Here is a 10,620-nt window from a genome sequence, read left to right on the forward strand (position 1 = left end):
GGCCGAGGCGGCGAGAGTCGAGCTTCAGAAGAAGGCGCAGGCACTGCAGGAGTGAGGGTACCTACGGCGCCACCACCAAGAAGAGGTGGGCGAGCTGCTGGGCCAGATCCAGGGACGCGGGGCCGCGCAGGTCGAGGCGCGCGACGCCCTCAAGTGCGACGTGACGTCGGCTCTGCGCGAGATCCGCGCCCAACTGGAAGGCCACGCGGTGCAGAGCACGCTGCAGTCGGAGGAGTGGTTCCGAGGTGCGCATGCGCATGGGGTCTAGGGCGGGGCGGGGCGCCCCCTGCTGTTCAGGCCTTAACCCGATGGGTGGTTTCACCGGGAGAGTTGGTCATCTCGGCTTGGAGTTTACTGTACAGGGAGGGAGCGCTGCTCGCTTCCCTTTGTAAAGGTGAATAGGGACGCTCTATTGAAGTGCTTTTCTTGTGGGATGCTCCCAACTCTGGTTTTCCTTTGGTTGCCCTCTTCCAAAGGTCTGTATTTGAACTATGGGTCCCCTCTCCTCTGCATGGTAAGTTAGGTGCCGAAACTAGGACCATTCTCCGATCAAGAAAAGAACAGGTTCCCTGGAGATCCAAAGTAGCGCTTTTTTTGTTTCTGGTCCACAGCACCTGCCTTTCCTGCCACCTCTGCAGAAGGGTCCCCATTCTTCCGACTCCTGCCGGCTCCTCCCCACTGCTCAGCACACAAGCTGCAGTGTGGAATGAAAGTCATTTTCACACCTTTTCTTCCTAGGGTGGGGTCATCGCTTTTGTGACTGAGGCAGTTTTCAAGCTCTTACTATCTCCCTTTCTTTCTCCCCGACCCCAAGCTGGAAATCTCCTAAACACGGGCTCCCCTCTTTCCAACTTAGTTCAGTCCTGAGTCAGCTAGAATGCAGCTGCCCAGGGGCTTCAGGGTGACTTTGACCAACACTGGGCCTCTGTGGTTTTCATTTCCTTTGGAGTTGTAGTCCCAGGTTAGACAACGAGTCATCTAGGGTTTTCCAGGCTCTCTCCTGAAACTGTAAAGCAGTGCATTGTTCTGGGGAGAGAATACAGAGGTTTCAGTGATTTTTTTTTTTTCAATCAAGTCCGTGATCCACAATAGGTGAGGAGCCTCGCCTTCATGGTTTCTAAGTCTTTGCCTTCACTAGCAGAAAAAGCCAAGAACGCTGGGATTTGGAATTCTCTGTTCCTTTTCCGTCTCTCTGCAGTGGCAGAACCATCCCTCCATCTCTGCAGCAAGGCTTCTCCCAGCGGGGACCTCTCTCTGCTCTTGGGTTCCCCCTCTACTCGGTGGACAGACCGTCTTGGGCCTCGTGACCCAACCAGATGGCTTCTCTCCACGAAGAGTCAGGTCATCATCTGGGGATTCAGGATTTTCATTTTCAGGCCACGCGTGCTAGTCTTCAGATCTCCACTGGCCACCAGAAGGTCTTCTGAGAACCAGCAGCCAGTTGCTGACAGGGGTCAGGGTGTGGCTGCCATTGACTCCGGCACTGTTGTGCTAGAGATGTGCAGCCAGGTGGACAAAGGGACAAAAGGGTTGGAATACTGGCATCGGCTCTGCAGTGACCTTAGACTCTACACAAAAGCCTGCAAGGCTACATGGTGACCTGACTGCTCACAGCTCCCATGTCTGCAAAAGTCACAAGCTTATTAACTTGTTAACCACATGCCTCCAGCTTCCAAGCTCAGACAAGAGTTCAGCCGCATGAACCATCATAGTTCACACATGAACCCCCAGCAGTACCAGTCCCTTGCTGGGGAGCTCAGGCGTTGGGACAGAAACAGGGGCTTCCTTTCCCTTGCTGAGTTTATGGATCCCAAGTTGCAAGAGACAGAATCTGATCTTTGGAGTTAGACATTAGATGTAAATCCTTTTCTGCCGCTCACTAGCTGAGTGGCTATGGGCAGAAGTCCCTTGCCTGTCTCTTAGTGTGGGTGAGTTAAGCATCCGGGATGGTGCCAGCCACCTAAGTAGGTCCTCCAATCATGTGCATCACCTTCTGGCTCGAGGCATTGGAACCCAAATCCAGGTGTGCTGACCCTGTCCCTGATCCTTCTTCCATACAGTGAGGCTGGATCGACTGTCAGAGGCAGCCAAGGTGAACACAGATGCCATTCGCTCAGCACAGGAAGAGATAACTGAGTACCGGCGCCAGATGCAGGCTAGGACCACAGAGCTGGAGGCCCTGAAAAGCACAAAGGATTCACTGGAGAGGCAACGTTCTGAGCTGGAGGACCGTCATCAAGCTGACATTGTGTCCTACCAGGTAGGGTCAGACTGCCTCGCCTGGGTGGGTCTTTGAGCAAGGATTTAGTGGTTAAGACGGTGGGCCTTGGAGTCAGACGTACCAGTACGTCATCATTGCGTAACTAATAGAGCCATCTGCTTGCCAGAGAATTCCTCGGTGGTGAAGATAAACACCTGCTTTGCAGAGCTGTAAAGGTTAAAGAGACAGATGAGCTTTGAAGTGCTCAGCAGGATCTTGGTCACAGTGGGCATTGGATAATAGTACCCAATGTCTGTGGGTAGTCTAGGGAAGGCCTGGGCGTATTTGTCCAATGAAAGACAACAGGAAAGAGAAAATACCACTTTCAAACCGCTTAGTATATCTGCAATATGTGGTGACTAGAGATATTCGGGAATAGACAAACAAAAAGGAGAAAATACAAAGCACATAATAATTCACTTAAAGCAGTGGCTACAGTGGGCCTGGAATGGAGGGAGAAGTTTCAACTTGTATTTAGTAAGCTTCTGTGTGTCGTCTGAGCCATCAGATCATCAGCACTAGCTATGCACCAAGCCCTGACTGTGGCAAATGCTTTAGCGGGCACTGGAGAAATAACAGGGAGAAAAAGCACATAAGATCCTGTTCCCACTGAGCGTTTGCTAACTTTACATGATCTGTAAAAATTCACTCGTTGTCCTACTGACCAGACCAGCATCCGATATGCTTCATCCCATACCCAAATTTTTGCTTCAGACTTTTCTGTGCCCACGAATGAGCACCCTGCAGCTCTGACGGTATGGGATTTTGTCCCCAGTGCGTCTGGCTGGGCAGAGCTGTTCTGAGTTTGCACAGCTGGTCCAATTTCCTGGCTGGTGGGTGACATAGTTGATCTCTCATCCCTAGGAGGCCATTCAGCAACTGTACACCGAGCTGAGGAACACCAAGTGGGAGATGGCGGCCCAGCTCCGCGAGTACCAGGACCTGCTCAATGTCAAGATGGCCCTGGATATCGAGATCGCTGCATATAGGTGAGCGGGGCCAGGAGCCTCTGCGCGGTGGAGAGCCCTATGTTCTGATGAGACGCTAAGCCTTAGGCAGCCTGCCTATTTTATATACAAGTCTTTTGTATTGTGATAAATATATAACATAAAATTTGTTAATTAGCCATTTAAAATACACAGATCAGGGCCGGAGATTTAGTTCAGTGGTTCTGCCGCCTGATATATAACATAAAATTTGTTAGTTAGCCATTTAAAATACACAGATCAGGGCCGGAGATTTAGTTCAGTGGTTCTGCCGCCTGCCTCGCAAGCTCAAGGACCTGAGTTCAACCCCTGGTATCCAAAAAAGAAAAAACAAAACAAAACAAAAAATACACAGTTCAGTGGTGTCAAATACATTTCCATTTTGTGTAACCCTCACCACCAGCTATATCCAGAACGGCTTTTTTCATCCCAAACTCAAACTCCATACCCCTTAAGCCATAACTCGCTATTCTTTTACTTTGGTCCCTGGTAACCACCATCTATTTTCTGAGAGGCAGAAATCATGAGATTGACTTCTTTTCATTCAGACAGTGACTGAGAGCTTTAACCTTGGCTAAATCCCAACCAGACAGAGGCTTGCATGGAGAAAGAGGTACTTCAATCGTCAGGGCCTTTAAGAAACTCTGGTTTGGGCCGGGGATTTAGCTCAGCGGTTCGGTGGCCTGCCTTGTAAGTACAAGGACCCGAGTTCAATCCCCGGTACCAAAAAAAAAAGAAAAAAAGAAAGAAACTCTGGCTTTTACAGTTTCTTAGCTCTGAGCATTTGTTTCTTAGGTAAATAAGATGGAGATGGTGGTAACAGTGTCTACATCATGGATTGTTGAGAGGGTAACTATTCACCTGCTAATCAGGTGACATAGGTAGCACTGGGTAATCACAGAGCACTCCATAAAGGGTGAGAAAGCTTGTGACCTAAAATGAGGCCTCTGAGCTCAGCAGGGGTGACCCCATCAGGTACCTAACCAGTTGCTATCTGGTAACTCTTAGCTTCCTGTCTCTTGGCTCTGCTCTATAATCTTGCTACTCAAAATGTGGCTCATGGGCTGGGTATTTAGCTCAGTGGAGAGGATTGCCATGAATTCTAGGCCAGCCTGGGCTATGTAGTAAGTTTAAGGCTAGCCTGAATTACAGAGCAAGAACCTGTATGCCAGGAATTTAGCTCAGTGGTTCCAGCACATGCCTCATCCCCAGTACCAAAAAAAAAAAGTAACAGGAGGAATTCAAATGGCAATATTCTAAGAGCTCTTAAACTAAACTTATGTGAAATTATTTGCTCCCAGCTCTCCCCCTGCCCCTTCTCTGCACAATGCTGCAGCCCCAGCCTCCCAGCTTTGAGTACTATTTTAGTTGTAATTTTTGTTAATGTAGGTCCTCTCACTTGACCATTCTTCAGTGGGGGAAAGTTGTCTTATTTCATAAACTGCAGCATTAGGTGCAAACAAGAGCAGCCCCCTTGGTGTACGGTTTGTGGGTAGTCACTGAAATGATCTGCTGAGTGACTTTCTCCAGTCTCCAAGTGCCTGCCACTGAGGCTGGCGCTTAAGGGTAGAATCCATGCTTAGCATGTGCAAGGCCCCACATTTAATCCCTAGCACCTAAATAAAGAAATTCAAAGTGTCTACCAGTAATTACAAAAGGTAATTAAAAGAAAAAGAAATGCCTGCTATTCATTTACATTCCTCCCTTCACCACTTCCTCCATTCACTCACTGCATGCCATGGAGTTTCAGAAAAATTTAGGAAAACCCAAAACCAAAAATTAACTCATCTGCTTTGAGTTAATAGTAATGTGCTCCGTTATCCTTCTACAGAAAACTCCTAGAAGGCGAAGAATATCGGATCGGCTTTGGCCCAACTCCTTTCTCTCTGTCAGAGGGACTCCCCAAAATTCCCTCCACACCCACTCACATAAAAGTCAAGAGTGAAGAGAAAATAAAGGTAGTAGAGAAGTCAGAAAAGGAAACTGTGATTGTGGAGGAACAGACAGAAGAGATCCAAGTGACTGAAGAAGTCACTGAGGAGGAGGAAAAAGAGGCCCAGAAGGAGGAAGAAGGAGGAGGAGAGGAAGAGGAAGCAGCGGCAAAGTCTCCCTCAGCAGAAGAGGCCGAATCCCCAGGAAAGGAAGTCAAGTCGCCTGTGAAAGAGGAGGCCAAATCACCAGATAAACTCAAGTCCCCAGTGAAGGAAGAGGCCAAGTCACCAGCTGAGGTCAAGTCTCTGGAGAAGGCCAAGTCACCAGCTGAGGTCAAGTCTCCAGAAAAAGCCAAGTCCCCTGTGAAGGAAGAGGCCAAGTCACCAGCTGAGGTCAAGTCTCCAGAAAAAGCCAAGTCCCCTGTGAAGGAAGAGGCCAAGTCACCATCTGAGGCCAAGTCTCCAGTAAAAGAAGAAGCAAAATCACCAGCTGAAGTCAAGTCTCCTGAAAAAGCCAAGTCACCAGTAAAGGAAGAGGCAAAATCACCAGTTGAGGTTAAGTCTTCTGAGAAGGCCAAGTCCCCAGTGAAGGAAGGAGTGAAGTCCCCTGAGAAGGCCAAATCACCAGTAAAGGAAGAGGCCAAGTCTCCAGGTGAGATGAAATCCCCTGAGAAGGCCAAGAGCCCAGTGAAGGAGGAGGCCAAGTCCCCTGCAGAGGCCAAGTCCCCAGAGAAGGCCAAATCCCCTGTGAAGGAAGAAGCAGAGTCGCCTGAGAAGGCCAAGACTCTTGATGTGAAGTCTCCAGAAGCCAAGACTCCAGTGAAGGAGGAAGCAAAGTCCCCTGCAGGCACCAAATCCCCTGAAAAAGCCAAAAGCCCTGTCAAGGAGGAGGCCAGGTTCCCAGAGAAGGTGGCATCTCCTGCAAAGGAGGATGCCAAGGCTCCTGAGAAGGAAGTCCCAAAGAAGGAAGAGGTGAAGTCCCCCGAGAAGGAGGAGAAGCCCCAGGAAGTGAAAACCAAAGAGCTCCCAAAGAAGGTGGAAGAAAAGGTTCCAGCCACACCAAAAAGTGAGGAGAAGGAGGACACCAAGAAAGGTGAAGCTCCCAAAAAGGAAGCTCCAAAGTCTGAGGCTGAGGAGAAGAAGGAGGCTGCTGTAGAAAAGCCCAAGGAATCCAAAGCTGAAGCCAAGAAGGAAGAGGCTGAAGATAAGAAAAAGGCAGTGACTCCAGAGAAGGAGGCTCCTGCCAAGGTAGAGGTAAAGGAGGAGGCTAAGCCCAAGGAGAAGACTGAGGTGGCCAAGAAGGAGACAGATGACGCCAAGGCCAAAGAACCCAGTAAGACAGTAGAAAAGGAGCCGGAAAAGCCAAAGAAGGACGAGACACCAGCAGCACCAGAAAATAAAGACACCAAAGAGGAGAAGGCCACAGAAGCCAGGAAGCCCGAGGAGAAACCTAAGGCCAAGGAAGATGACAAGAGCCTCTCAAAAGAGCCCAGCAAGCCCAAGACAGAGAAGGCTGAAAAATCCTCCAGCACAGACCAAAAAGACAGCAGGCTGTCAGAGAAGTCCACAGAGGACAAGGCCACCAAGGGCCAGAAGTAAGCAGAAGAGAGAGGAACATCCAGAGCAGCCAAGAAACTCAGGACGGTCCCGGAGTTCAAGAGTCAGTGTATGGAATTTTCATTTTTCTCCCTTTTCTTCCTGTAAGAAGAAACTCTGCTTTGATGTCGGGCCCTTGTTCACCAAACAGGAACTTCTATTAGCAATATGTTAGCCAGAGAGGGCACTCCCAGCCCCCCGGACCCGTGCCCCAAACCCTCCCCAGGCAATGGGCGATTCTGTTATGATAGCTACGCAGCCAAATGTGACGTGTGCCCAGTGCCACACGTAAACACTTGACTACAAAAACTGCCCCCTCCTTTCCAAGTAAGTGCATTTATTTCCTGTATGTACAACTGACAGACGACCGCAATAATGAATGAGCAGTTAAAAACACATTATGCTTAAGATGTCTTAACCTACTCCCGAATGCCTTCTGTTTTCCAAAGGAGCGGCTGAGCCCTGACCCAACGCTCTCTATCCTGGGAGAGTTGAAACAGGTGGGGCTGGGCACTGGCCACTTAAGTCACACCAGGGCGCACTTTCCACGGAGTCCACCTTCAATTGCTTCTGTGCAATAAAACCAAGTGCTTCTACAATGGAAATGTGGCTGCTGTTAGTTATTCTCTTCCCCCGGGCAGGCTGGGGTAGGGGCAAGGGAGGTCTAGATGTCACATACGTGTCCGCGAGGGGCTGAGCAAGGGTCATCAGAGTTCTCTTGTGGGTCTGGGACCAGTTACACGGCCGGTCCGGTGCTCTTTCCTGGGCACAAATGATATGCTAGGTAACGTGCTAGGTGCTTTATTTTTACCATCTGGGGTGTGGTTGCTCAGTGTGGTCCACGGGCACCTTGGTCCGTGTCACCAGGATGCCTTATAAACATGCGGACCTGTGGGCCCACCCTGGGCAGCTGATTCACAGTCGAGGCGGGAGGCCTGGGAAAGTGAGTGTTTGAGCTACTCACAGTCGATCCTAATAATGTACACCGCCGCTGGGGAGCAGTGAGGTCCAGGAGGACTTTGAATAGTCTGTAGGACTTCGAGTGATAGTGGGAAGAGGTTTATGCACATGGGCTATACATAGCTAATAAATTCGTCTGTACTGAAACCTACAACAACCACTTGATTGGGAACAGTTTACCAAAAGTCAACCTAATTGATCTCCAGTGTGCTGCCCTGGACATGATTTTGAAAACTGGTCCTCTTAAGAGATTTACATGAGGCTCTCTGTGAAATCCTTATGGAGTTTCTAATTATAGAACTGTCAAAAAAAACAAACATAGATTACGCATACAACTGTAACTTTGTTTTGTTTTTTGTTTTGGTTTTTTGAGACAGGGTCTCACTATGTAGTTGAGACTGACCTGGAACTCACTATGTAGCTCAGGCTGGTCTCGAACTCACAGCGATCCTCCTGCCTCAGCCTCCCGAGTGCTGGGATGACAGGTGTGCGCCACCACACCTGGCTGTCTGAGTAATCTAAAGCGTTTATAATAACATTTTTGAGATGTCCATGTTTTTATATTAATTTCCTCCAATCCACTTCAGCATTTATTCGAGGTAGATATTCTGATGCCTATTTTAGTGGTAAGAAAGCAGATGAGGTTAAAAAAATAAACTAAACAAAACAAAAACAATAGATGAAGTGATTACCTAGGACTCAACTAGTAAGTGGAATAGTCAGAATTTGAAGTCAGAGCTTAATTGCAGAGTCCTTATGTTTTCTGCAGTATCATGCCATCAAATCCTGGGCAAGCTGCTTTGGTATTTCATTGGCTTAGTTTTAGTCATCAAATAACTGCTATGTAAAGTGATAACTGTCCCAATTTGCCTGGAATAAAGGAGTTTCCTAGGACACAAGTCTTTTAGAGCTAAAACCAGAAATGTCTTTGTCAAATGGAGATGAATTGTAGCCCCTCCCTAAAACAGAGAGAGAGAGAGAGAGAGAGAGAGAGAGAGAGAGAAATGAACTCAGCAGCAACTATGGAAACTACCTAGCAGCAACTATGGAAACGACCTAGAAATCTACATTGATAAGTACATGAGGGCAAAAAATGGACAACTTCAAGGATATAAAGTCTTAGAAAATTCCTATAAAATACTGTTGAATATGATCCAAAAAATAATTACATAAACCATGTAGCTCAGTGGTAAATCATGGGTTAAGCATGCTTGAGGCCCAGGGTTCCATCCCCAGCTGCACAAAACAATTGTACAATCTAAAAACTACAAGAAATAGAAAACATCTAAAGGGGTAGGGGAAGTGGGAGAGATAGGGGAAAGGAAAGAAGGGAAAAGAAAAATTATGAGAAAAGGAAAAACATGGAAACAACGTCTTTGTAAATAGGGAAAGGTGGAGGGGGTGAAGGGAGGGCAGGGGAATGGGGAAAAATAGCCAAGATAATCATGTAAAGCTACAAGATCCTAATGATGAATGTACTGCATTGTATACCTAAACTGTACCAATAAACTTAATGGGAAAAAAAAAAAAAAAAGAAATCGAGGGCCAGGAATTTAGCTCAGGGGCGCCATGCCTGCCTAGCAAGCACAAGGTCCTGAGTTTGATCCCGATTACAAAGAAAGAAAGAAAGAAATGGAAACACTAGAACTACAGTAAATAGGACTACAACAAAGACCAGAGAAAGAACTCTTCAGGGTGATGACAGAGGGAAGTTAAAAGATAACAGTTGTGCAGCTCCTCCCCGGCCTGGAGTGGCTGTGCGGGAAGAGGGGATTTCCAAAGAAAAGCACTGAGCTGACAGATTGTTTGACATGATTGCCTACGTGTAAATCTGAGTCAGAAGGCTTTTACTGAGCTGTGGGAGACTGTGGGACAAGTCCACTTAGACAAACATGAGACATAATAAAAGCGAAGCAATTAACTGCAGGGCAGACAAAACAAGTGTGATAGGAAGTATAATTGTTAATTTTTAAAGCTTTTCCCTCAGTGTTTGGAATCAAATCTAGGGCCTCATTCACGCCGGGGAAGTGTTCTACCCCTGAGCCACATCCCCAGAGCAAGGAAGTATGATGATGATACATTAGATAAAAATGGTTTCACCACAGTAACAAAAACAGCAAGTGTGGATTATACCAAAAAGTAAGGTTAAATATACAGGATGGTTGGGGTAAGGGAAAGAGGGGTATAAATGGATCAAAGGCATTCATTTCTGCATGAGGCTTTGATCCTCAGTGCCACTTCGAAAGAAAAAGAGAGAGAGCCACCAGACGTCTAGGTGTGGTAGTGCACACCTGTAATCTCAGTGCTTGGGAGGCTGAGACAGGAAGATCACGGCGAGTTTGACAACATAAGGAGACCATGTCTCAAAACCAACCAACCAACAAACAGACAAACCACTCATCTGTCATAATAGAAACTCTGGGGAGAATGCTTGAACTTAATAAATTTAAAAATAAGTAGAGACCAGAGGAGACTGAAGAGACAGAAGACAAAAGTGACTGTGGTTTCCTGGACTGGATCCTGGAACATCAGTGAAAAGACCAGTGAACTCTAAAGAAAGGCTGTGATTCAGTTATTAATAACACACCAGCATCCATCTCTTAGTCTTGGCAAATGTGCAGCCATTGTAAGATGTCAGCACGAGGGGGAAGTAGGTGAGGGTATCCAGGACCTGTCCGTGCTACCTCTGCCACTTTTCAGTAAATCTAAAATTGTTTCAAACCGGGCGCGGTGGCGCACGCTTGTCATCTCAGCATTCAGGAGGCTGAGGCAGGAGGATCGCTGTGAGTTCAAGACCAGCCTGGGCTACATAGTGAGTTCCAGGTCAGTCTCAACTACATAGTGAGACCCTGTCTCAAAAAAAAAAAAAAAAAAAAAAAAAAAAAAA

The 10,620-nt window shown here is 47.5% G+C and overlaps 1 protein-coding gene across 1 annotated transcript; it reads left to right on the forward strand.

The window, feature by feature from the left end:
* Window positions 1-49: 49 nt before the first annotated feature.
* On the forward strand, window positions 50-6,876 carry Nefh (neurofilament heavy). The gene is made up of 4 exons (XM_010604152.3): window positions 50-245; window positions 2,061-2,260; window positions 3,125-3,249; window positions 5,078-6,876. The coding sequence occupies exons 2-4, from the start codon at window positions 2,150-2,152 to the stop codon at window positions 6,774-6,776; spliced, it is 1,935 nt and encodes a 644-aa protein (XP_010602454.3). The 5' UTR covers window positions 50-245; window positions 2,061-2,149; the 3' UTR covers window positions 6,777-6,876.
* The last annotated feature ends 3,744 nt before the right edge of the window (window positions 6,877-10,620 follow it).

Source organism: Fukomys damarensis, unplaced genomic scaffold (assembly GCF_012274545.1).
Source record: "Fukomys damarensis isolate Sample0158 unplaced genomic scaffold, DMR_v1.0_HiC HiC_scaffold_12, whole genome shotgun sequence".
NCBI classification, from domain to species: domain Eukaryota; kingdom Metazoa; phylum Chordata; class Mammalia; order Rodentia; family Bathyergidae; genus Fukomys; species Fukomys damarensis.

What these genes read in the sequence shown, in the direction of transcription:
- Nefh (XM_010604152.3), top strand. Translation starts at nt 2,150, where the DNA reads ATGCAGGCTAGGACCACAGAGCTGGAGGCCCTGAAAAGCACAAAGGAT. An exon ending in CTGACATTGTGTCCTACCAG is followed by an intron (nt 2,261 to 3,124) that starts GTAGGGTCAGAC and finishes TCTCATCCCTAG; the next exon opens with GAGGCCATTCAGCAACTGTA. An exon ending in ATCGAGATCGCTGCATATAG is followed by an intron (nt 3,250 to 5,077) that starts GTGAGCGGGGCC and finishes ATCCTTCTACAG; the next exon opens with AAAACTCCTAGAAGGCGAAG.